We start from the raw sequence: 27,014 nt of genomic DNA, 5'->3' as shown, positions 1-27,014 counted from the left end.
GGCTTAACATTTGCCTCTTTGACATTGTTCACAGAGGATGTGTAAATAAAGATCCCTGTGGTTGAATGGATGTAATGAGAGCCTGTCTTGCACCAGTTATTCAGTGTTTATCACTTCATCACACTCATTCATGAGAGAGGGGCTGATGGAGCGAGAGGAGAGAGAGGAAGGGAGATATAGAGCAGACCTTATCTGGTGGCAGAGGACATAATTTAGGGGAGGGATCTCACTAGGTATCTTGTATGATAGAATGGGAAAAAGTGTATTCTTAAGAAGAATGATCTCAGATCTCATTAAAGCTCAATAAATAGATATTTGTAAAATGTTCTTTCTTCAACATCTCTGCAGCTTCATCTTCTATCCATTTTGCCTGTTTAAAGCTGCATTAATTTGTTTTTGTCATGTAGTAAAACTCAACAACAAGCTAAAACTCCTGCACATTTGACACATTATGTATGCCCTCGTAAAGTTGATATGGCTAACATGTCAGAACGGTGCAGTAATAGCATTTAAGCCTATTTGGAGTCCTGTTTCTGGTGATGATTGTAAGTCCAGTATTCACTCTCCTTTTTACTCTCTTTTGGTCTCCGCCAACTCCTGAGGAAAATATCTGGCTCTTAAGCAGCTAAATGCTCCATTATGTCACCAGCTAATAGCCGTCTTTATCTGTCTGCTGTTCGCTGCTCGGCAGGTAGCGCACAGTGGGTTTCATCTGAGCTTTTTCGCTGGAAACAGCTGCCTGCTGCTGCTAGAAACAAAGCTGATGAGAGCGACGAGAGTAAACCAAAACAGTAAAGTTGCGGGCCGTAAAACCAAACCAATTAGCTTAAACAGGCTATAAAGCTCCGTAGAGCTGAGGGAAAATGCAGAGTTTGGTTATAATTCTCTGTGGGTTTGTCTCTGCAAGCAACCCCTTTAACATCATACATAGTCACACATAAAAATATAGATTTTTGCAGCTTTAAAAGTACATTTCATGCTGCAAACTCATTTGTCAGATCAGATTGTGCATGTATAATGTACTTTTCTTTTTTAATCTTTATCTGCATAGTTTTAAAATGGACACCACACTTTTCTAAAAGGTGAAGTATCCAAGGACAAAGCTGTTAGCATTTTAACAAAGCTGTATTGCACAGGTTATCTACACTTAAGAGCTCATACGGGAAGAATGTGGGACATTATCCTGCAGCTACTTTGCTGATAGGCTGCTGATAGCCGCCAGCATTGCCCGGCTAAGTGAACCATGAGGTGCTGCTGCTGCCAACACAGTCATTCAAGGTCAAAGGTCACTGTATGAGTAATCAACCTTAAAAAGGGAAGCGAGAAGGTGAGGATAGTACATGACGGCTGTGTGAGTGTCATCTCTACTGTATAAGACTGTGAAATCTCACATGAAATGGTTCAAATCTAACAGCTGTTACACATTCACATTTTGTGTCAAGCTCCTTATCCAGACTCGAGTCTCACTGTAACTCCCTCTTGGCTGAACTTCACTCTCTCCAACCCCAGCAATTCATCCAAAACACGGCAGCCTGCATCGACTTTAACCTCCCCAAATTCTCTCTTGTCACCCCCCTCCTGTGCTCCCTGCAGCGGCTGCTCACATTAAACTCTAAATCTTGATACTGGTGTAGAATGAGGCTTAAGAAACTCCCCCAAACGTGCAGATCATGGCCAGCCTTCCCCTCCAGCCCTGCATGGCCTTGATTTGTGACTTTTGGCTGCTGGCTCTTCCTGCCCTGCGGCTACCTGAACATCACTCCACCCAGCTTGGCCTGAAATCTTCTCCCTCTTGGTTTACAATGTGGGACTGAACTTCCCATCCACATCAACTACTTTTGTTAACTTAAAGCTTGTCCTTCTTTCTGCTTGCACCATTATCCTTCTGTAAATGACACTCACTATTCCAATATATTCCTCTTCCACTAATTATCCTACTTGTGTGTTAACCTTTCGTACCTCTGTATCACATGCCAATGTCACACAAATATTGTTATGTCTTTGCACTCTGGTGACTCTGGTGCTAGCAATTAAAATAGACATCAGAATTAGCTAAAAAAAAAAACCCAAAACTTTAAATGAGAAAAAATTGAGACATGAATACACATTTGAATATGCTGGGTGACACTGCTGACCATAGTGCGCGCGTGTGTGTGTGTGTGTGTGGTGATTCGCTGAGAACAGGTCTGTGTCTTTTTGTCTCGCCCACATACTGTTGAACATATGGTTTCATTTAGGGACTAATGGACGGGGGTCATTTGTCATCGGCAGTATAAATAAGCAAGGACACACACACAGGCCTGATAACATTTTTCTGAGATGTGTGTGTTTGGCTGCCACAATGTTTCTCATTCATTAGTTGGAAGAATCCCAAACAGTTTCAAAATCAGCTTAATTGTTTTAATATGTGTGTTATGAATCTGTTCATAGCAGCATCAGAGAAAGAAGCTCCAGCTGTTGACTTTAAATTTCTTCTCTTGCTGAGTCACACCCATCCTCCCTCTGTCCCTGGTAGGAAATATTGCTGGTTTCCATTTGTAGGGGTGTCCCTCTCCTACCCCTTCTCTTCACTGCTAGCTCACAGTGTGATCACCTTTTATAAAAGTTTGGGAGCAGCTCCCTCTTCTGGGCTTGCAGAATATCACAGTTATCAAGAGAAGGCACACCAAACAAACCATTATTCCTCTTTCTTTGCATCTTTTCCTTGTATGTTGTATTCATGTAGGAGTAGAGATTTCTAGTAGAGATACAATATATTCTAAATGAGGGAACTTAGAAACTATGGAAGAGAGCAACAAAGTCCCCACAATGTCTGAATCTCTCAACATATATATAGCTATATATAACTTATATATAACCTAGATGCTGATTTCAGCCATCTGGTTGGTTATTTATGTAATTTAACATATTAAAGACATTTTTAAAACGTGGAGTTGTGTCTGTTCTGTGCTTAAAGTTTTGCATCAGCTCTCATACAGTAAAATAAATAGCTTCATATGACAGATAAAGAAGACTAACCTTTGAACATTTATTGAAATGAAACCATGTGAGAAGTTTAGAGGGAAAAATCACAATTTGGTGGAGCTGTTAACAACTCATAGATATCCAAAATGTGACCCCGACTACACATTGCTTTATGTAAGATGTCAAAAGTAACTAAAGCTGTCAAATAAATGTAGTGGAGTAGAAAGTACAATATTTCCCTCTGAAATGTAGTGGAGTGGAAGTATAAAGTAGCATCAAATGGAAATACTAAAGTAAAGTACAAGTACCTCAAAACTGTACTTAGGTACAGTACTTGAGTAAATGTACTTTAGTAAAGTTACTTTCCACCACTGTAGATATCACACTAGATCTTTTTGACAGGTTAGTTACACCAGTTATGTTGTATGCATATGAAGTGTGGGGGATTTGAAAAAAAACTGCACCTCAAATTTCTTAAGTAGACCCTAAAAGTTACAATGACAACCTGCAATAATATGGTTTATGGGGAGCTGGGAAGATACTCTCTGTGTTGCAATTAAAAAAAGAATGATTGGCCTCTGGGGGAGGCTGATAAAAGGTAAAGAAACTAAACTCAGTCAAATAATGTACAACTATTTGCTCAACCTGCATGATTCAGGTGTATATGTTTCATCATGGGTCTTGCAAGTCAATCAGATACTGGATGACTGTGGTATGTCTCACCTCTGACTCGCACAAAAGTGTAACAACTGGTTGAAACTAAGTGTTGAACAGAAGCTGAAAGATCAGTTCATGCAGAAGTGGCAAAGTGAGCTCAAAACTATGACAGCATGTTGAATTTAAACAAGAGCTTAAATTGGAAAAGTATCTGTTGTATAAAAACCAAAAGTACAGACAGGCTATTTGTAACTTTAGGGTGAACGACACCAGAATTCCCAACCACAAGATCTGCAACCTTTGTAATGACACAGTCTGGGAGACAAATATCATACTTTGTTTGAATGTAAGAATGTAAGCATAGTAAATTGTAGAGAAGGGTTCTTGCCAAAGTACAATGTAAACCACCCATCTATGCTTAAATTAATTTTGTGATGACTTTTTGAAAAATGTCCTTTGTTCAAGTAACATTTGTTGTACTTTAGCCATGCTGTGTGCTATTGTTCTGTTATTATTATGTTGTATGTTCTGTTTGTGCTCCATACCATATGATCATGGTCTTGAGTTAAAATAAATGAAATGAAAAACGATTTTAAATGAAGTTATAATTTTTTTAACCATCACCCATTCATGAACCAGTTACCTTCTGTGCAAGCACGGACACAAACCTTAAAGCACTGTTTGCGCAGTGTAAGTTATTCACAGCAAAGTGTCAGTGACCTTCCTCAGGATAAAGAGAGAACATGCAACACACTTTGTTATATACAGCCTTGACACAGCGGTACCACTTTACAATAAGACTACCCTTATAAAGGATTTATGAATGGGTTATAATTAGTTTTCTTAATTAGGTTCTTAACACTTTATAAATCATTAATAAGCTGTTATAACACATTGAATAAAAATGGGCAACAGTGACCTGTTGTGTGCCAAATAGTGAGCCAGTACATTTATCTGTACTGTTAAGCCTCAGATCTCATTGGTTACTTTGTCTTCTCCATCAGTCAGCATTTATACCAGTCAGCTTCATCAGATATTTGTTCGAAAGTTTACTAGCATTTAACCACTCACAGCATATCTTAATAGTCAAAAAGTTTCATTTGGCATATCAAATTATGGCATACAAAACTAACATATCAAATTACCAGATTCATACGCTAAGGCTTTGGCAATATTGTTTACCTTGACATTTTCGGCATGTTATCAGCAGCCGTCCTCATTATTATCACAGGTGTTGATATGACATATGCTATCAGGTTGTTATGCACAGTGGATATTAAAGTGGTTTATTGTGATGCTTCATATTGGTTGGTATCTTCTTTAAGACAGCGTTCCAGCTATTTCACACTTTTCAATAAGAATCCCTTTTGCCATTAGTAAGATTAATGTGGAGTAAGCAGCAACTTGATCTTTCCAAATAGTGTGCCCGCATCGATGTATGAGAACTGTTATAACTTGTTTATGATTGTTTATTAATGATTTATAATGTGATTGCAACCTAATTAATAACCTAATTATAAACCATTTATAAATCCTAATCCTAAGTAATCTTATTGTTAAGTGGTACCGACACAGCTGTTGCTGATGAGACAACTAATATATTGTTTCTCATGAGGTCATCTTACATAAACAAAATGCATTTAAATCAATAAATATTATTATTTGCCTGATGATTATCAATAGACCCTTTTCATGGCAGACATTTTTACTTGTAAAAGCAGGAAAAGCAGGTGGAAATAATAATATTAACGATGGCTGCATTTCATTTAGGTCAGCCAGTTCCAGTGCTCTGGTATTATGCATGCTCACTGGGCGTACTGGGGAAATACATGAAATTGAGCCATTGTTCATGTAATGTAATGTTTAACAGTTTTGTTTCAGTTTCCTGTCGGTGTTTCAAAGATTAAATGACACCACTTTCAAAAACGTCACTTTGTTTGTGAAGGGCTATTTGTCTATTTCACCACTTGTACTACCAGCACCCACTCACCCATATATCCCTGCCAGTGGTGACAACTGCTGCTTTGGTCAATGTTTTAAAAGAGGCCTTAAAGCCAATATGTGATTACATCATCCTTGATTCATCCTTTATTCAGATGGTGTTGTTTCTAAAAAAAAAAAAGACAATCCCAGTGAAAAGTGGTGCTGTCTCTGTGTTGCTTTCAACTCGTTCAAAATTCAAAGACAAAAGTCTTCAAAAATCTACACACACACACAGAGACACACAGACACACACACACACACACACACACACACACACACACACACACACACACACACACACACACACACACACACACACACACACACACACACACACATCTAAACACTGGATCAACAGTGATTCTGATAAATGATTTAACCACTAAGTTGAGCCAATGGTCCCAGTTGGCTACTACTCAGAAAGAAAACACTCTTGACAGTTGCGTTAATCAATCTGATCAAAGTATTATTGACACTGAAAGCCTTTTGTGGACATAGGAGAATGTTTTATTGCATAATAGCAGGCTTGTTTTTTTTCTTTTGTAAATGGACAAATTACCCAATAGTATGAGTAGTATGCGTACATCAATATAATTACTACTATATACATATTTTTTGTGTAAAGCAAAACTGATGATTTATATGTGAGACTGATATCTTAATTATATACACTAATATTTTTGAAAAACTATTAAATTTTTACACCAAATTCAACACTGAATTTGGTGTAAAAAGAAAAAAAAAAGCCACAGTTATATTTGTGTATGTGGTGTGACACTGGAAGGACAACTGAACCTGTGGTTTGACACATTGTCATTATCATTCCTCTTTTCCAAACTGTGACATAAAATCAAATCTTTCAGAGTGACGCACACTGTACTGCATTCCCAAATGTGTCAAGGTTATTGGATGTGTTTTAGTAACAGAATTTTGTTTTCACCTCACAGCCTTATCAAATACAGTTTATCCTGATGTCAGTTTAATAGGCAGAGACTGTTCCTGTCTCTGCTGATAGTCTGTGCACTTCTGCTCTGCAAAAGACCTTGTCTGACCTGTTTTGGGTAGCTGTTAACGTCATGGCCTTGGACCCAAGATGGAAAAGAACAAGTGGTGGGGTGAGCGCTAGGCCTTTATAACCTACTGTTCTCAATCTAGTGACATATCCTCATTCCTAAGTAACTACTTACACTTCTGTGAACCATATTGTGAAGTGTTACCCAATAGAAAACATACATATTTGCACTCAGTGTTAACCACAGTATGCTGTCCATTTAATGTCTGCTTGCTAATGATTCCCAACTTACCTTGACTATATCTACTTATATCAACACAATATATAAGTAGGAAAGATAATATGAAAGTGAAATTACAACAGTGGGTTGTTGGAGCGGCTTAGTAGGAAAAATAAGAGTCTACATCCGTGCTTGCAACTCTGTGAGGCTGTACTTTGTCACAGTGATGCTTCGAGCTAAATGCTAACATCAGCATGTTAACGTTAACCTGCTCACAGTGACAATGGTAGCATGCCTATGTGTAGCAGATAGGCTTTAATGTTTATCATGTTTACCATCTTAGTTTAGCATGCTAACATTTGCTATTTTGCACTTAACACAAAGTGCAGCTGAGGCTTATGGGAATGTCATTAGTTTTGCAGGTATTTGGTCATAAACCGAACTATTAGACAAATTGAAATTTTGACCTGATGGTGGCGCTGCATGAGAGGTCAGGGGACCAACGTAAATACAATTCATCCTCTGGTAACTATGATTGTCTGAACCAAATTTCATGGAAATCCATCCAATGGTTATTGAGATATCTCAGTAACAACCAAAAATGTCAACATGCTGGTGGCGCTAGAGGAAAAGTCAAATCTGGACCAAAGTGGTGGACCAAATGACCGACGGACATTGCCATACCTGGAGCCATACTGTTAACATTTTGAAAGATAATATACATGAGATTATCACAAAGTTAAGATTTTTAAACATCATGCAAAACAGCCAGTATCAAAACTCATTTCAAAACCATTTAAAAAGAAATAATGTACTCAAAAAGAACAATTGTACATAAAGGTTTGCAGGAAAAATGAACAAAAACTACAAATGAAAACACTCCATGCAACTAGTGTTTACTCTTTGTCTTCAAGAGCTCTCTGTAGAGGGAGACATTGCGCTGCAAGTGAAAGTAATCCAGCAGTAAAATTATGATCTTCAGCTGGATTTCTGCCCTCTGTCACCCTGAACTGAGAGATTGCACCTGTGTGAAGTTTACTGCAACAAAGATTGTGAAACTCCCTTCAAATTACTTTCACATGTGTTGGGTGCAACAAGGACTTATTGTCATATACTTTCAACTTCTGCAAAATCTTTAAAATTCAAGATTTGTTTTTAATATCATAGTTTACTTATTTAACTACAAAATGCATGTAAGTGTACAATACCTGTATCATACATGATCACATTAAAAGGAATTTGCAATCAATAATTTTATCAAACATTTTGGCCAAATTAACTTTTTTCCCCAGAACTTATGTGGAGCTGTGTTGAAATATTCTGACAGGGTGCTTTCAAGAACTAACAGTATATTCTTTTACGTGTGAAAGAGGCCTCTGCACACTGTTACGTATTTAGAACAAATTAATTAGCATGATGTAAAAACATACAGTTAGTCTTCCAAGTGCTGAAAGTCACAGTCTCAGCTGTCTGAGTCCAGGCGAAGGCATCAGATGCATCAGTAAACAGAGATGGATGGCAGCTTGCTTATCTGCTAAGCTCAGATCTATGTCAATGCCTTGAATACAATGCACTTATTATGGAGTATGACACAGACTGGACATTGTGCATTGCCCGGGCACGAAGAAAGGGAAGGTCGCAGGCCTTTGTGAAGTGGGTCAGGTCTCTGAAGTCTGTGAAGGGTTTAACAGTTGGCTATGTCAGCAGAAAGATGTGATTTGATAATTCCCATAGCCTATGAACTCTCAGAGAACCAAAGAAAACTGCTAAGGGCCCGCAGTTGCACTAATTATCCCATGATCCTTTGTCTGGCACTAAATACCAGACATTTGTAGGGTCAGATTGAATGTCATGTGTAGTGTTGGTTTGAATTAGCCTCAACCAGAAACTCCCATGAAAACATTTCAGTCAAGCACTGAGCAAACCTCACGAGAACATCACATCCTGCAGAGTCCAAAAGCAGCACTGAATATGAATTTTTAATGGACATCAGAGAATATATATATGGATGCTTTCCCAGACCTGGAAGGATCAGTTACAGCAGTATGGCCTGCAAATAATTTATTTTTCATGCAAACATACTTAATAAGAGTTTGCTGTTGGTGAAACAATAAGTGAGATGCAAGTGCTTCCCAAAGATCTCAGGATTGTAGTCTTAATTCATCTTGGATTGATTTTATTTCTAAATTCTTTAAATTCAATTATTTCTTTCTACACGTCAAGGTTGTTGTACTGTAGCGCTTTAAACATGCCCATACACAAGTGAGGGAGAACACCTTCAGGCCTGAAATGAAATACCGAGATCAAGTCGCATTTCACTAAAGAAAGCTTGTGTTTCAGTCGCTTCACCACCTCAAGTCAACGCCCTGGAGTAACCTCTCCACACTGCGAAATAAAGGTAATTACAGGAAAGGTAAAGGTTTTACCAGAGGGTGTTGGGTAGGTGTCAGATTTGCAGAGGTTCAGCGTGCAACTGTTCCTTTGATACTTTTGTTTTCACATAGTTTGAGATAATTCTGCACTAGTACAACGTCTTAAAATAGCATAACGACCTGGAGGACACTTGAAGGTGTTCAGTTGCAATTCCTTTTATTGCAGTTTCAAGATGACAAGCTACATACGGGAATGTGTGTGTGTGTGTGTGTGTGTGTGTGTGTGTGTGTGTGTGTGTGTGTTTGTGTGTCTGTGTGTGTGTGTGTGTGTGTGTGTATACGCATATTTGTGTGAGCCTGTACTTGTGGGTGTGTCTGGGTCTGTGATGTCATGACTCAGATCCGGGTGATCCCTTCCTGGCCAATCGATGTGAAGCAGGAGGCTTCTGGGGGAGGCGGTCAGTGGAGGAGTAAAGGATGGGGGAGGTTAAGCACTAATCCAGGTTGTAAAACATTGACCTGTGGGAGTAAGTTAGTGATGTAGTATGTCTGTAGTAGCGTCCCAGGGCCAAGAAGCTGTCTGCAGCTACCCAAGAGTATACATCTATAAGGTTTATACAGCTGGACGTGACCCAGCTAAGAGTTGAGTAGAACTGTAGTAAATTGGGATGTTATGTCATTTTCTTAACGACAGTCAGGCCATATGCATCAGAGATCATCTAAGACCTCCTCAAAGGCTCAGCATGCATGGATATAGTTGTAAAACTTCAGAAATACAGATCAATAGGCCCTCAGGCAACCAAAAAAGATCAGTGTGTTAAAAATGTAAACAAAGACTGTTTTTTGCACATCATCCTTCTCAGTATGTTCCATATGTAATGTCTTTGGTGTGCAGGTGAAGTTACAGGACTTCAAATTCAACTCTTTACTTATTGGATCCTGATAATGATTGGGTAATGTCTTTTACTAAAATGTTATTCATCAGTATAAGCTTTTCTTGTATCTGCATACACACTGTACAGTCGGTGTGGTTTACTGGTATCTGGTTGCCAACATGACTTTACTTTCAACACATAGTCCTAAACTAGCAGCACCAACTGGCTTCTGGAAAAGACTGGTTTCATATTAGCAACAAGACAAGCTTTTACTCAGTTTATAAAACATTTACAAGCAAAAAAAATTGGTTTGGTGCTTGTAAATACATTTTAAGCCACTGATGTTTACTCTGTAAACATCTCTGCAAAGCCTTTTATCTTGGCATTGACTGCAAGGTTTGAGTTTTAAAGGCAATTCATCTGAGGCAACTGCTTGAGTTATTTATGATTTTGATGATTTTACAGGAGAAGCTGCTGTGATTTGGTGCAGGTCAGTTAGTAATTGAGCTCCTGTGTCAGCAACAATATGCTGTGGTGATACTGCTGGCTCTGCTCTAACTTTCTCTCTACTGTATCTTAACTGGAACCTTCTGAAGAATATTTTTTAGCTGCAGCACATTATCCTATTTAAGAAATATATACATTTCTCAGCTGCTGTCCATTTCTTATGTAATACAGCAGAGATTTTTAACAGTGAAATGGAAACACACATACAGATGAGAGATAAAATGTAATATTCTCTATATAATTTAGCAAACAGTTGCAGATGTGTTGCTATTTATCCATGCAGAAGTATACTCTGTACCTAAACGTATTGGCTTTTATTTTTAGCAGAACCTTTGTTTTAATTTACCTAATTTTGAGGTCAAATGGTATCTTATTTCCTCCTGAGATGTTATTGTTCCTCAAAATTGCCTTAAACTTTCACACTGATTGCGAAGAGCCCCAAAATACCTCTTACACAGTGTGAGTCATACAAATGATGGCTTCCTTCTCATATTTATAGCATTTTCGCCCCCACACAATATGAGAAAAAGGGTGTATAATCAAGTTATTTTCCTTTGTCAGGAAATAGAGGAAAGCTAATCAAAATTTGACATTTATTATCAATGACATAATACAAGTTCTGTTTATCCAACACTGGTGTGGCTCAAGGGAAATATCTTGTCAGTTGGTTTGTAGGTCCACGACTAAAATATCTCAACATCTATTTTGGTCCAGACATTCATGGTCCCTGAAGAATGAATCCGAGAGACTTTGGAGATCCCCTGGCTTTTTCTCCCCACCATGACGTTCCCATTTGTGGTTTTGACTGAAATGTCTTTAAATATTTGATGAATGCCATGAATGGATAACTTTGGTGATCCCTAATGTCTCATATATTATCATCATTAGGTCAAAATGTATGTGTTTGGTTTATGACCAAATACCTGGCTAAAAACTGGCTTTCTCATCTGCGTAGGTTGTACTTGTTAAGTCCTAATTAGCAACTGTTAGAGGACAAAACTAAAATGGTGAACATGATAAACATTATACCTGCTACACATTAGCTTGCCAGCATTGTGAGCCATGGATGTATTAGGCTACTGTATAAAGGAGACCTCTATAAAACTGTAGACAGGACATCTCACACTGCAATTAGGTCAATTATTAATCTTTGTATTATGAATTTTTAATCCATGAAGGTTTAAAATTTGAAAACTTTCCTAGAGCGGTTAATGTCACAGTTAATTGCAGATGTTCCTTTCACTTTTCATCTTTGCCACACCACTCTTTCTATTCAATTGTCCTACAAATCTGTTTCAAAGCCCTCCTTTAACTATGCAGATAACTCATAGCATGCCTAATAAACAAGTCTGAATATGCCTCTCCACTGTGTGAGCATTCGTTTCTCCTTGCTGAGTTCTGGCTTGAACTCTGTGAGTAGTCACATTCCAGTGTGTGAAGACCGCAGGTACATGTACGAGGCTGGTGAGGAGAGAAGTAAAGTCAGATGAGATGACAAAGAGAGACAGAGGTGAGCAAAAGAAGAGGAGGAAAAAACTGTGAAAAGGAAGAAAAACAAAAATACACCAATGAGGAGATCATGGGGGTTCAACACTACTGGCTACTGCTGTTGTTGGTGGACTGTCGTGAATGGATTACAGGTAGTGTGGCGGTGGAATGTGCAGATTAGTGTGTGTTTGTGTGTGTGTGTGTTTGTCTGTCTGTCTGTGTGCGCGTGTGTGTGTATGTATGTGTGTGTGGGTGTGGTGTGTGTGTCTGTGTAAGTGTGAGTGTGTGTGTATGTGTAGGTGTGTGTGTGTGTGTGTGTGTGTGTGTGTGTGTGTTTGTGTGTGTGTGTGTGTGTGTGTGTGTGTGTGTGTGTGTGAATATGCAGTTCTGAGCTCCTGTAGTGGACTGGCCTCCTCAGGCACTCAGACATGTGTCTACCTGTCCTCTCTGGAATGCTGCGAACAGGAATCCTCATGCAAAACCAGCTGATGATGAGGCTTTCTTAGTTGTGATTAATGGGGTTCACCTGTTCATTAAAGGCTTAAGCAAGTGTGATTTACTAAGGAGGGGCAATAGTAACAACACCTCGGACAAGTGACTGTAGGTTTGTCCCAAGACTTTCTCTTGCTAGTCAGCACTTTCACAATCACTACTTTACTAAGTAGAGGGCAGATTAGTCATATGGTGGTCAAAATTTGGCCTGACAGTGATGAGAGAGTTAAAATAATAACCTTTAATGAGTTGTTGAAGTAATAATCTGTGTAATCAAGTAATAATATATGCCCATGGCCAGTTAAATACAGTATTTTTACATCTATCAGCAGGTCTGTCTTTCCTCTACAGAGGAAAGTGAAGGAGGAAGGAAGTGATGTATTTTAAATTTGCAGAAGGAACAACAATAGCTTGTTTGAAATAAATATGGAAAGTTTAAAAAAAAGTAAAAGAGGAAGTAATAATCACATGTATTAACACTCTGAGTAATCTATGACTGCAACTGACTGTAATTAGAGTCCAAAACTCAAAGATATTCCATTTACTATAACGTAAGAATAGTAAAAGCAGCAAATTGTCAATTCTGAGAACCTGAAACCATCAAATGTTTGGCATTTTTGCTAAAAAAAAAAGAAAAAAAGAGATTAAAACAGATATTGTTTTCATTATCGATGTCATTGATGTCATTTTTACAATCCTGTCCATCACAAATTATGAGCCAGGTGTAGTGTTCTTATTCATAAAGCAGAATAAAAAGTTACCCTGTGAAATTCAAATTGGGTGTTTTGTTTAAACTGTAATGAGTTATTTCTGATATTTGGATGGTACAAAGAGGGGCATTATGACGACATCAAAAACAACAACAGCCACCTACCAACACACTTTGTAAGTGAAAGAGAAGAAAAAATAAGTAACAATTTAAAAAGTAAACAAGAAGTCGTTTTATGATTTATAATAATCTCAATCTTTCCCAAACCTGAAATTATGCTGCACTGCATAATCCCAAATAACTTCAGAGATTATGGATATAGTTTATTTATTCCGCTTAACTGTGTTGTTCAAACTTGTAGAGAAGTTGTTGAAGTTGTTGATTAAAGAGCATGTTTGTTATAATGATGTTGTAATAATACTTAAAAGTATAGTGTATATGTCATCTGCATAAAGTCAGATTTTTTTGCTGTGAGCTGCCACAGCTCAGACTGGGCATCAAAGTCTGGTTTCTCTGTGAAGTGTGAATTTCTGTGAGGTGACACCATTTATTCTTATAGTGCCCATCGATGAAGTGCATAACAATCTCTCCAAAACTGAATTTCCAAAGCCTGCTTGAATGATGGCTCAAATAACAAATCTCGCGCCTAAGGAATTAGATTAGAGAATCAGCAGAAACATCTGGGAAATACTCAGTTGTAGAACAAAACAATAATCCTGTTTGCCTTTAAGAACAGAAACATAAAGCATTTTATGTTGAAGTGTAACTAGAGTTTCTTCCCTTTGTCAGGTGCTGTGAGCGGCATCAGTCCATATATAAAGCATTATGAGGGATTGTCATATGACAGGGAAGATCTCCACAGGAAGCACCTAAGGGCCAGAAGAGCCGCACAACCTCAGGAATACACACTGCATCTCGACTTTACAGCTTTTCACAGGTAAGTTCAAATTTCTCTAACTTGGGCAGCTGCTTCAAAAGTACTGTTAAGCATACAGCAGGTTGCTTAAATATACAGTATTTTATTAACAAACTCTATTCCAAAACCACACACAAATACATGTCAACTGTTAGTTAGTTATTAGTCTATATATGCCTGCTGCTGATAGATCTAAATACCTTCCACAACACAAAACTTTGACCACATCTGTGAGTTGTTTGTATGTGGTTTTGTTTTCTTCAGAACTTTCCGCCTGCGTTTGAGACGAAATGCAGAGGCTTTTTCCAGAAACTTCAAGGTGATCAGTGAAAATGGTTCCACATCAGCTGATCTGTCCCACATATATTCAGGAACACTAGAGGGTAGGTACAACAAGGAAATCTGGCCCACAAGGGCTGGGAACAGTTAACCTGCATTTAATTCGCTGAAAGGAAAGTTGAAATTTTACTGGAACCAAAGCTATTAATCACCCATTTTTAAACTGACTGGCTTAAATGTGAGTAAATTTATTCTTTCCCTCTCTTGCCTCATATCTTACCTCTCATACAGTATTATCTCTGATGTTTGAGCACTTTCTCTAATCTATATGCTTCTCTCAGTATCTTATCTATTTATTCTATCTTTCTGTCTTTCTGTCTGTCTGTCTGTCTTTCTGTCTGTCTGTCTGTCTGTCTGAGTTATTTGTTATCTGTGTTCATTTTGACCTCTCTGACCTTGACATTTTATCTGTCTTGACCCTGTCTCGCAGGTGAACATGGTTCAGCGTGCCATGGCTCTGTGTTACAGGGTCAGTTTGAGGGAACTATCCATACAGACAACGGGACTTATCACATAGAACCGGTCCATCGATACAACAACAGCCCAACAGATCACCACTCAATAATCTACCATGAGGATGACATGGGTAAGACTACCTTTAATTTTTCACTTTAGGAAGGAGAAAACTTTAGGAAAATGTTGTCTCAGTACACATTTTCAAGCTGCTATTGGACTAACTCCTAACTGCCCCCCAAGTGTGCAGCATAAAAGAAAAAGAAAGCTTGCATAAATGACACCTTATAACCTCTGGCTATTTGGTGATAGTGGAGGGAGCCAAAAAGAAATTCCTTGCTACAGTAGATCTCCCCCTACAGTTTGATTCATGGCCCTCTTGGCGGTCTTGCAGAAAGAAAAACAACCACATTGAAATACTCCCCCCCCCCCCACCCCCATTACTAATCCTCATGGCTCCTTTCTCATAACTGTGCAGTATCTGCAGCCTCAAGCTCTGGTCCAAACTGAGGTTATAAGGGGTCAGTGAACCAACTGTACCCTTAACTCGTAGTAAGAGTGGGGTTATAAAGTAACAGAGGAGCATATTTAAAGTTCAGAGGGGGGCAGGGGCTGTGTAGGGACCCACCCTGGGAACTGGCCAAAGGAAAGATAAACTGAAGATGGCGTGACTTTCAGAGGAGGAGGAGGAGGGGGAGCAATGGGACCTGAGGTAAAGAGAAAGGTATGACGGTGAAAAAGGAGGAGGAGGAAAAAGGATAACAGTAGAGTGAAAAAAAGTGGCAGGAGAAGGATATGGGGACGACTGTGGCTCAGGAGGTAGAGCAGGTTGTCCACAAACTGCGGGGTTGGAGGTTCAATCCCAGGCTCTTCCTGTACATGTGTCGAAGTGTCCTTGAGCAAGATACTGAACCCCAAGTTGCTGCCAATAGTCGGACCAGCACCTCGCATGCGTGAGTGTGTGTGTGAATGAGAGACAAAAAATTTGGTAAGGTAGAAAAGCGCTATATATCCATTTACCATTTATATGAGTCTCTACAGGGAAAGAGGATGAGAAAAGAGAAGAGGGGCAGAGGATCTTAGAGACAGTTTCTACAACAACCGATTAAAAATCTTAGCTGTTTTGTGATTATGTCGGCTTATGATTTGGCCAAATGTGTCAAAATATTTTGTGTCTCAATGTGAACATGCATGTGTGTTTCTATCTGTGTCTGTTTCCTTGGCTGTGTGTGCGTGCATATTTGCATCGATGTTACATTATTTCCAAGAAAGCATTTAACTAGAAACATAGTCCAGAATGTGCCAAAACTCCCCCTCACCCCCCCGTGATTGTCCTTAAGTCTACAGACTCCATGGCTGCCTTCCTCCCTACACCTCCTGCCATTTCTTCAAACCCTTTCACAATTGTAGTGAAACTTTACATTATTTAGCTGACAACATCCTGTTCTTTCATTCACAAGCCAGCATATCTGCAGGAAACTGTGACAGATTTGGCACGTGATATTTCGATAACACAATCAAGTGATAAAGTAGGACACCAGGGGCTGACATAATGCATCTGGAACCTGTGTGTATTTCCACTTCTTGTAGTTGTCGCGTGAGGGGTAACAAAGGCTGTTTAAGGACTGTCTGTCCTCTGAGATGGAGGGTGTCATGAGATCCCTCATATCTGGGACACAGGGCACGGTTCTAAGAGGCCATTTTGCAACAATTAGTTTAATGACATCAGGGACACCAGCTGTCAAACACCTACTGCTTGTTTTGCAACACTTTTTGAAAATCTATGGGTGTCATTCTGCATAATTCATACAAATGTGAAAATAATACTCAAAATTTACCCATATAATCAACTCTGAGGTGACTGTAAGATGCTTTCAAATTAATTAATTCATTAATTCATTAATGCAGTTAACTTTTTAAATTGAAAAGGCTGTGGACCATTTATCTTAAATGCCAATTATGTTTCATATAATATTTCAGTGGACTAAGGACACCGGTGAATGAGTTGGCACACAGTATACTGAAGCAAGAGAGTGAAAATAGGCCTCTTTTCTATTCATTCAATTAAGAATCGGTTTTGAATCGAGAATCAATTCTTAATTTAATTGGAGACCGAAGAATCGGAATCGAATCATGAGATTCCCAAAGATTCACACCCCTATTCTGAACTCATTTCAACACATTTTGAGCTTATTTACTCCAACATTGTTTTATCGGTATGCATTATGTTCTTCAGAGGCTGAGTTGTCTGTGTCCATGTGTGTTTTTGTGTGTACACCTACAGTGTAGTTACACCCTAGTTCAAGAAAACTTCCCATTGAAATTTTAGATCAGTATGAATGATGGGTAACTATTAACATCAATTTTCCTTAAAGGACTAGTGTGTAAGTTTTAGTGGCATCTGGTGGAACGGAGTTGGCAGAAATGGAATATAATATTCATAAGTATGTTTTAATTAGTATATAATCCCATGAAAATAAGAATTGTTGTGTTTTCGTTGCCTTAGAATGAGTCCTTTATATCTACATAGGGAGCGGGGCCCCTTCCACGTAGGCCACCATGTTGCACCGCCATGTTTCTACAGCAGCCCAGAATGAACAAACCAAACACTGGCTCTAGCAAGGGCCTTTTGCATTTTTTGCAAGTTTTGCAGCCACCGTAGGTTCTGCTACATGCTTGGAAGGGGAGGGTGAGAGGAGGGGTATTCATTGGGTTGCAATCTGCAACGTCATTGCTAGATGCCACTATATTGTACACACTAGTGCTTTAAGACGAATCACACAACAGTATAATATACTGACTTTATATATCAGTGGAAATCTTTTAATGTTTTGGGATATTATTAATGTTATCGGGCTTGTTCAAACGGAAAGTGCAAGTCAGAATGTGGCTTCCCTGAAGCTGTGAGTGGTTCGTCAAAAGTTATGCCTAGCATACAGTAAATGATCCTCCAAAAACATGTTTCTTCATGATATTTGTTGCCCAATGACATTATACAAGCCTGGAGGATCTGAGAAATATCTCTCTGGAACACCGGCTGAACTCTTGGTATTGCAGCAATACCTGAAGGTTATCAGCATTTTGCATTAGTGCTAAAGAAGCAGCTGTTACATTTTGTACTGCTCAGAACTTATGTCAGTCTGATAAATGCAAAGAGAGAATTTCTGAGACGTCACATAATGAAAATCATGTATTGAAAAGTAGCGTGACTTGGCCCAGTTTTAAAGTCATTTTCTTTGTTACCAACAAATAGTCATACAGTCTTACAAAGTGGGAAGCAGCTTCAGCTCTATAAAAGTTTCATGAATTGCATAAATAAGGAAGCAGAAAATCGCCCACCATGCATGTGAAATATGTTATTTGTAAGAACTCTGGGGCAATGCGGTTACAAAGACCATAGCATAACTGATAGGTCAGAGGGTTAATCAGAGCAATGGCCATGTGTTCTTGAGCAGAGGTGTGCACATACACTTTCGTGCAAACAGAATTTAGAGTTATGTTTAGGTTTAAGGTTTGCAATTTAGATAACCAGTGGGGCACTTGAGGGCACTTAGACAGAGCCCGGGGATGACAGGGGGTATTTTGAGGGCACTTGAGATGACCGGAGTGTCATTTGTGTGGCACTTGGGCTATGACTTTAGGGTAAAAATGGAAATGTCCCATAATGGCACAGATACATCTGTGACACTTGAGCACTCAATAGTTGTGCAATGCACTAAACTCACTTCACTTAATGCAAATAGTATGAGCATGAGTCAATGGTTGCAAATAGAATGTGAATTACAAGCTTCTGGCATGCATTTCGTACATTACTCTGAACAGTAGACCTAGTTTCCAACAGCTGCTTGGAAAGTGAGTCTTGACTGAAATGTGACTGATTTTTCATTTAGGAAAGACCTTTTCCTTCCTTGGTTTTTAATTGTTAAGGAGTTCAATACTTGCACTGGGTTCGGATCACTTTGACCTGATTAAGTGAGACATTTTTTATTGTTTTTTAATTTGCAAAAGACTAAATTAAATTTTGCAAGTTTTGCAACACAGTCCAGGAACATTTAAAACAATTCGAAGAGGTAAAGAGATGTGGAGACAAACTGAGAGAGAACATGTAGATAGGTCTGGAAATAATTCTGTCAGTGAGTCGACGCTCGGCATTTAGGCCTCCACATCCACCTCCAGCCTCGCAGCCCACCCCCACTCATGCCATGTACAGAATGGATTACAGGTTTGTGATTGGCTGGAGGACTTTCGTAGGATGGTGTGATCCAATCATGTGTTGCCTGTCTCTCACTGCAGGTCTGATCCTGGGATGTGTTTTACTGTTGGCAGGCTTTTTTGCACACACACACACACACACACACACACACACACACACACACACACACACACACACACACACACACACACACACACACACACACACTTTGCATTACCCCTTGAAGTTCTTATGGGTCACCAGTTAACTGGCAAAACATTGCCTGATTCTGTCGCTCTCTTATTACTGCAAACAACATGTGAAAGTGATTATTATGTCATGTGACTCTACTGTAACTTGTGGAATTCAAAGCTATTTTTCTCTATGTTAATGTAGCTGAGATAGTTTGTTTTCAGCACATCTGTCTTTGCCGCGCAACCGCAGAGTTTGTGAATAATCTTGAGAAAGCTATTGTTTTGATTATTTACATGCGACACATTTTGCAACAGTGTTGTTTTCTTTACATTTATATTCTTTCCTCCATATCTACATGCAGATTCCCCACAATCCCTCACTACAAACTCATACACTCTGTTGCAATAGGAGGTCTTTTTGGCTCCTTGCATCTTTGTGGAATTCTGCGTCTTTGCCAACGCAAAGATGATGTGCCAATTTATGCAAATGCAATGCCTCCCATGAATGCAAGTCCATCATTATTGCATCAGTCTGAACGAGGCAGCCCTCCCCATGGTGTTGCAAATCCAAAAGGATGATGTTGCTTTATTGAAATCAAACCAGCAGCTATCACAGCATTTTCCACAGGCTGCCCCATGCCTCACACTCAGGACCAACGTGTTAATTTCCAAATGTGGGTCCTCTATTTATAAAGTGTCTGAGAGTGTGAGCCTGTGTTAGTTGCTCGACCTGCACTTAACAACTTGAGTAAGAGACGGTTTCTGCTGATGCACTTATTGCTGTAAATTGCTCTGAACAAGAATGCACATAATTTAAATGCAAGACCACATTATCTGCTTGCAAAATGTGAATTTGAGCCACAGACAAGACACCAACTATGTCGTATGACATTACGCACAAAATATTAGTTTTCTGTTTGATGAATTCAACAACCTGACTGCTGGGAAATACCACAACCTGATATATTTCATGAATTTATTTTGCCCTTGTCATTATTCTGCTTTTGACACTGAAAAAGATCATACAGTGTGGGGTAGTGGGTATAGAATAGATAATAGATAACACAGTAGATAATAACTGAAGTCCTAAAAATAGCCTCCAGGAAACGAAGTTGTAGGGTCATAAAATAATAACTGCAACCTTATGGACCAGATGAGTAAACCATATATGTCACAAGGCTTAGCTTTGTTTCAAACTTGGAGGCTTACCATGTTTACCAGTACTTGAAAGATATCAAGAAACCTCTTATTAAACACAGACGCTCTTAATTAAAGTACTGTTTTTGGTTCTTTGATGTCATGCACAACCATTGTTCAAACTTTCTCCTTCCTGATAAAATTTGCCAAATAATTCCCACATTTTACCAAAACACATGCACACTTCTTGAAAATTCTCAGACCCCTTGTAGAGTTGATCTCTATGATTCCCGGCATGTTTCAGGGCCTCTGTCCAGTTCTGGAGCCCCTGAATCATTCACTGTTTCCTCCCTGTTCATTGCTTCTGGTTAAGCACACACAACGCAACACATGCAGGCTACAATAATAATTTAACCACAAACAAATAAGTAATTTCCCAAATATCAGACGGTGGCCTTGGCCCACTTTGTACATGGGGTTTGTCTTTATTTGAGCTTATCTCACACAACGTCCTGTTTGTCCTGTTTGCTCTAACAAATGCACAGTAATGGGTTGAACTGAACTCTGTGTTTGATCTCCATTCAATTACTTATTATTATTGGAGAATGCCATTTTATTTGGCCCTACATTCAAATGACTAATTATGACGTATAATAAAAAGTTCAAAATGTACCAAAAATATACTCTGCAAAAGTTTGCATGTGTGTGCATCATTGTGTGTGTTTGACTAAATGACAGTGAGAAGACAAAGTAGATGGGATACTGTTTATGTACATGTGTGTATCTAAGGAGCCTCTGTGTTTGTTTTTATGTAGTCCTGCCATCCACGACAGCTGGCCCTGATGGATTCTGTGGTGCAGAACATCTAAACCTCCTCGCCCAAAACCTCAGACCCAATGAGGTAGGACAGTCCAGACATCATCTCAGTGAATACACACACAAACACACATTTTCTTTTTCTTTCCTCGCCCTGAAAATGTCCTCCTCTGCAATACCAATTAAGTCCAAACTCAAATGTTTCTTGGAGGGAATTCATCAATGTGAGTCATCCATTATAACTGACCTTATTTCTGAGTGCATTTGGTCACTTTAATTCACCCTGTTGAGTCACCAACAGCAAATAACATGTTTTAATTCCAGCAGGATAGAAGGACAGTAACAGAACCAATGTTTAAGATATAGAAAAGGCAGCATGATGACTTGAGAAAGATGAAAGATGAGCAAAAATTAAATTTTCAGTAGCTGCTTCAGGTCCAAATCAACCAGACACCCTTCACTGTGTAAAAATAACTCTTATAAACATCTGCCAGATCTATTTAGCTAATCTACCCCATGGGTACTATTTATTGTTAACCGTTGACCAAGTAGGTGGTGGTCCCATGTCAACAATGGATGGGGGCGTATGGATCCATTTTTAACAACATGCCTGCCGGTGGAGATCATTTCCACTGTTTGGTCATGAAATGGTCTGAACAGATGTTGTTCCCAGTGGAGTGTCCAAGTTGTGTTCCTGTCGCTACATGTCCTTTTCCCACTGGAACTCTTGTACCTACTGCAGCCCTCAGCTAGTCTCCGGGTTTGACTGACATCATGTTTTAATCAGATGTCAAGCTTCCGTTTCCACCTGCAAAATGAGGACAAATGATGCAATGAGTTTCAAGTACAAGCTGGCAATATCACAGTTCAGATCTGCTTCCCATCAGATTGTCTCCCCTGTAAACTGTGTTCAGATGTAATTCTTCCTGTTTTGTGTCTTTGACATTTCTGCCACAGGAGGCAGCAGCAAGCCGCTCGAGGAGGACAGTTGATGAGTCAAAGACCAGCTGCCTGCTCCACCTCCATGCTGACCACCTTTACTACAAGAGGTTCAAGTCTGTGGAAGCTGTTGTGGCTCAGGTTTAAATATACTGTCTTCAAACTGCTTTTGTTTTGGGGAATGATTTCTTAAACGCACAGTATGTAATTTTCTGCTGCTAGGGGTCTTTCAATCAAAACAATACCAAAAGACGGGGTTTGATGACTTGGTGAAGTAGCATGGGATCGTGGGAGTTGTTGTCTTCATTTTTAAACAACCACCATTGCCGTCATTGTAGTCAGCTTTTCCCAGTTAGGATTCCTTCAGTGTTCATCATTCAGGGGTTTTTTACTGGCAGCCAAATTATTCACAGAGGTCTCCTCCTCTCCAAAACAAACAGACACGGTGATTAAAACTGTTAAAAACACTGAAAAAAGCAGATTCACATTAAAGATTAGCGTTTCTCCCAAGATGTTTGGCAGACAAAGGACAGCCAAGCTGCCGCTAATGTTTGCTCAGCTTGTTCTTCTGATAACTTAAGATCCAGATGTCCGATGACTAAAGTTTTTCATCCGGTTAAAAGATATAGTTAAAAACGACCCAGATCTAAGAAATGTATCATAAAACTGGATAAAAAGTCAATTTATGACATCTTGTGGTGGACAGCCACAACGCTGACGAATACACAAAGGGGATATGACGCCTGAGAGGCAACCAAATGAAACGGACCGTTACCTTGATTAAAATTACGGATTTCTCTGGGTTTGAACATCGCTGGAAACATTTGGGATAATGCAATTAAATAATTCAACAAAATATATAACAGGTCTAGTTGTTTTTAAACATTTTAATGCAGAAAAGTTACATATTGGACCTTTAAGTATCAGTGCTTCTGCAGGGAGTCAAAAATGCCCAAACAACACAAAAGGATTTCCTGGGCTCTTGGCTGAGCTCTACATGCTTTGTTTACAAACCTGTCACTGAATTCAGTGTCCTGAATTTTTGGGTACATAGTACCACAATCAAAGTTCATGTGACGCAATTTTCAGTCCTAAAACCTTATCTCCATTAAACAGGTGAAAAGGATGTTTGATTACTTCACTTGTTTCCCATGAAAATGAATTGATTTCAATATTTATTAAGTGTTATCTTAAACTAGCTCGGTGTCCTGTCTTGTTTCAAAATCATAACTGAGGGAAAAAGTGTCTTGAATGCTGATTTTCAATTTGCTGAATGCTGAATTTAATGTTTGTTTTTTTTAACTGAACTGAGCTCAGAGTGGATCTGTTACCAATAATGAAATATTTCAGGATTTTGATATTAATCTTTATTTATGATCATTTTCTGGACCAAAACAAGTCTTTTGGTCATGATTCCAACTTTCAAACTTTTTTTGGTTGGTTTCCCTAAAATGCTCAACATCTAATGACTCACCAGAAGAAAACAGTTTGCTTTAGAAGTAGTGCATTACTTACCATTGAGATACTCAAAAATACTAAATAAAGGACCAAGCTGCTGCTGTTGCTGTGAGGCTGAATAAAGTCTTGGCTGAGCCAAATGCCAGGCCCCGTGCAGACGCACACAGCTGTCATGGCAGTGCACATGGCACAAGAAGAGGAGAGGATGTGAACATTCTCACTGTCAGAGAACATGATGGCAAAACAGAGAGCAAACACTTTGCTAAATAAGGCTCGGTGTCACAGAGTTGAACAAGCAGGAGCAGTCACCTCTCGTACTTGTACCTTTGATGTGAAGCATATAAAACTGCCGTGCCAAGGCCAGCTGGAGCCCAGACAGTGGATGGATGGATGGTAGAGGCACTTCATGAAGTGTCCAAATGTTTAAAAAAGATTACTGACCTTTGCCTTGAATTTAATGCACTCTGTGAACTCTGTAGTGGATTACGGCATTGAAAACATCAAACATTTTTAACCCTTTGTCATGCACTCTTGACATTTGACCTAATTAGAGGGGCAAAATGACTGCAACAGCCTCTGAACTTCACTCAGGAGCAAAAAAATACATTCCATCAGTTGTCAGGCTGAAGAAAGAGGAAGAAAATTATTTTTCTGTTTTAACAGTCCAGTTTTGAGCTGATGTGTGTCAGCTGACCTGTGGCAAACTCCGATTTAAGTGACATTCTGTGTTAAAAGCTGCCTGCTTCCTGGGGCACCTGTATTGCCACAGTGCAATAAGCAACATAACAGTGATTTAAGTGTCTGTCTCTGTTGGAGTTATCCTGACTTAACAATGCTTTTGTCACTGGGGTCAGAGGTCACATGACATGCTATCCTGATATTGAGTTAAGCCACATACTGATATGGGAATCCAGTGACATAACATGAATATAATTAGTTTTCCAATGGGAATGTATCTAAATTAAACCCATTAAACAGTATTTGTTATTGCATTCTGTCTTTGATACAACGTGAGAAGAGCACAGATGTTTAATTTTATTCAGTTATTTTCGATTCATGTTCTCAGCATCTGACCCAGTTTCAGAGTTGCACTATAATTAGTGTGTTTCATGTTAATAATTCACCTGTTAGATCTGTTTTTTAATTAAGCCAGGTCAGCTAAGGTTGGTTAATCAGTAATTAAGTTTGTCTGCTGTTTTTTTATGTGTGTGTCTATGCTGTCATTAGCTCTGCTCTTCCTCCTCCTGCCGTCTGTCCTCTCATCATCTCCTCTGACCTTCCTCAGATACTTTCCATCTTAAACACACACACTTGTTGTTGTCCCTGGTTCCCTGCCAGACCTTTGTGGCACAGCAGGGTGAGAAAATATACTGTAAGTGATGCCGTGATCTTTGAGTGCAAATAGACAAAATGCTGTTGTCAATCACAGCTGACCTGGTTTCAGTGTCTCCTGTATCCAAGGTGTCAATATTTACAGTTATGGAAATTCCCTGTAGGCTTGACTGTACGTTCGTCTCCTGCTGTATAGACTCAGACCTTCACACGTGAGTGGTTTGCACGTGCCTCTTTGAAAGTGTGACTGGCGCTGCCACCCACGCTGAAAACACACGGCAGAATCATGATCAAAACTAAGTCGAGGATGTTTGTATTGTTTTCTTTGAACCAGAATTTCAAATCCGATGAAAGGGGCACTTTAGAGAGTCACATATATTGTCAAAAGGATCAAATGCTAAATCTACTGTGAAATACTGATTTGTGATTGTCAAAACCTTCTCAGTCATTGTATTGTGGGCCTAAGAGCTCAATCTACTGCAACTTGAGAAAACATGCAAACAAAGAGAACATTTTCTCCAATTTGATGACACATATGCAGCATAAAATGTGCTGAAAATACAAAAAACACACACAGAAATCTTTAGTAAGTTCAGTATCTTTCACTAGATTGTCTGTTTTCTCAAGTTGCAGTGTGTTTAATTAGCTCTCTTGGCCATCCATCACCTAAAAGATCAGAAACAGGAGATGTTTGTTGAGGATGAATCCTCTGTTTCCTCACATATCTGTATGTTTTTCTCAGGTCGCTTCCTACATTCGAGCTGTTAATGACATCTACGACAAGGTGGACTTTAACGGTGTCAAGCTGATCAACTTCAAAGTCAAATCCCTCCATGTAAGACGTTCCTGCACTCAAACAAACAACACAATTGTCCCAAATCTCAGAGTGACACATTTCAGATACAGGTCACTGATAACTCCATACATCCAGTAATCCTGGCTTTGACTCGTTCAATTCTAAATTCACAGAAAATACACAACCTCCTTGTTAAAGTGAGAGAAATTGAGTGGACCCTCAGCCCCAAAATTATTTTAAATGACTAAAATATAGAGAGCAGATATCAGAGCAGAGCATCCTTGTTTGTGAAGGGGTGTTTGGATGTTTGCCTCAGCAGTGTATCTGTCTGTCTCATTTTCTCTCTCTAGGTGATGACTGAGGAGGATAAAAAAGATCCTCTACGTCTTCTGTACATCGGGCCTGAGAAGCTGCTGAGTCTTTACTCTGAGAAGAACTGGGGCAACTTCTGCCTGTCCTATCTGCTCACTAACAGAGACTACAGTGGAGTGCTGGGGCTCGCCTGGGAGGGCAAGACTGGTGAGTCAGAATCACTGTGACACATGTGTACACAGATCACAAATGCTCATACAAATGTGGTGGCTCAATGGTTTGCACAGTTGCACCACAGCACTAAGGTCCTTGACTCAACAGGGTTTCCTCAGGTCCACACCAAAACCATGTGCTAGGAATGCTGTCATTGCCCTGTAGGGAATGATAAAGATGTAACTCTATTTTGTCTGGAGGGCAATGTCATACAACAGCAGGAGTATCATACACACTCAATATAGCTTCAGTCTGACATATCAGGTCTCTATGCATTCATCGTGTTTTTATTTTTCAAAGGAATAAAGTAATGTGAGGAGTCATCGTCATGACAATCAGGAAGTCACTGCACGTGGCCAAGAAATAGTCCCACACATAACCGACATGTGATATTGACAATATATTTGTAAAGGTTAATGTATGCAGAGATGTAACAGAACTGCATTAGGCAATCAGCACAATATTGTATGAGTTTAATACAGACAAAAGAAAAATGCATTTGAGCATGTATTGTTGGTATATTTGACTTAAGGAAAAATTCATTAGATTAATTTGACTAGGTTATCTTAGAACTACCAGAAAATTACATTGTGTAAATGTAATATAAATATGTTAGACATTTAAGAATTCACATTCTA

The 27,014-nt window shown here is 39.2% G+C and overlaps 1 protein-coding gene across 3 annotated transcripts in view; it reads left to right on the top strand.

The window, feature by feature from the left end:
• The first annotated feature begins 6,577 nt into the window (after nucleotides 1-6,577).
• si:ch1073-396h14.1 (disintegrin and metalloproteinase domain-containing protein 10) overlaps nucleotides 6,578-27,014 on the top strand; it is a 35,722-nt gene continuing 15,285 nt past the window's right edge. The window contains exons 1-9 of one of the 3 annotated variants that reach the window (XM_042415644.1): nucleotides 6,578-6,719; nucleotides 12,031-12,230; nucleotides 14,069-14,216; nucleotides 14,460-14,578; nucleotides 14,965-15,120; nucleotides 21,326-21,411; nucleotides 22,284-22,406; nucleotides 25,798-25,890; nucleotides 26,202-26,370. In XM_042415644.1, the coding sequence (XP_042271578.1) occupies nucleotides 12,170-12,230; nucleotides 14,069-14,216; nucleotides 14,460-14,578; nucleotides 14,965-15,120; nucleotides 21,326-21,411; nucleotides 22,284-22,406; nucleotides 25,798-25,890; nucleotides 26,202-26,370 (955 nt within the window). In that variant the 5' untranslated portion in view covers nucleotides 6,578-6,719; nucleotides 12,031-12,169. Of the gene's footprint in view, nucleotides 6,720-11,788; nucleotides 12,231-14,068; nucleotides 14,217-14,459; nucleotides 14,579-14,964; nucleotides 15,121-21,325; nucleotides 21,412-22,283; nucleotides 22,407-25,797; nucleotides 25,891-26,201; nucleotides 26,371-27,014 lie in introns of those variants that run through there. The other 2 variants (XM_042415645.1, XM_042415643.1) reach the window with 2 other exon arrangements.

This window comes from Thunnus maccoyii, chromosome 7 (genome assembly GCF_910596095.1).
Source record: "Thunnus maccoyii chromosome 7, fThuMac1.1, whole genome shotgun sequence".
In the NCBI taxonomy this organism is placed as follows: domain Eukaryota; kingdom Metazoa; phylum Chordata; class Actinopteri; order Scombriformes; family Scombridae; genus Thunnus; species Thunnus maccoyii.
This window is presented reverse-complemented; position numbering and strand designations above follow the sequence as displayed.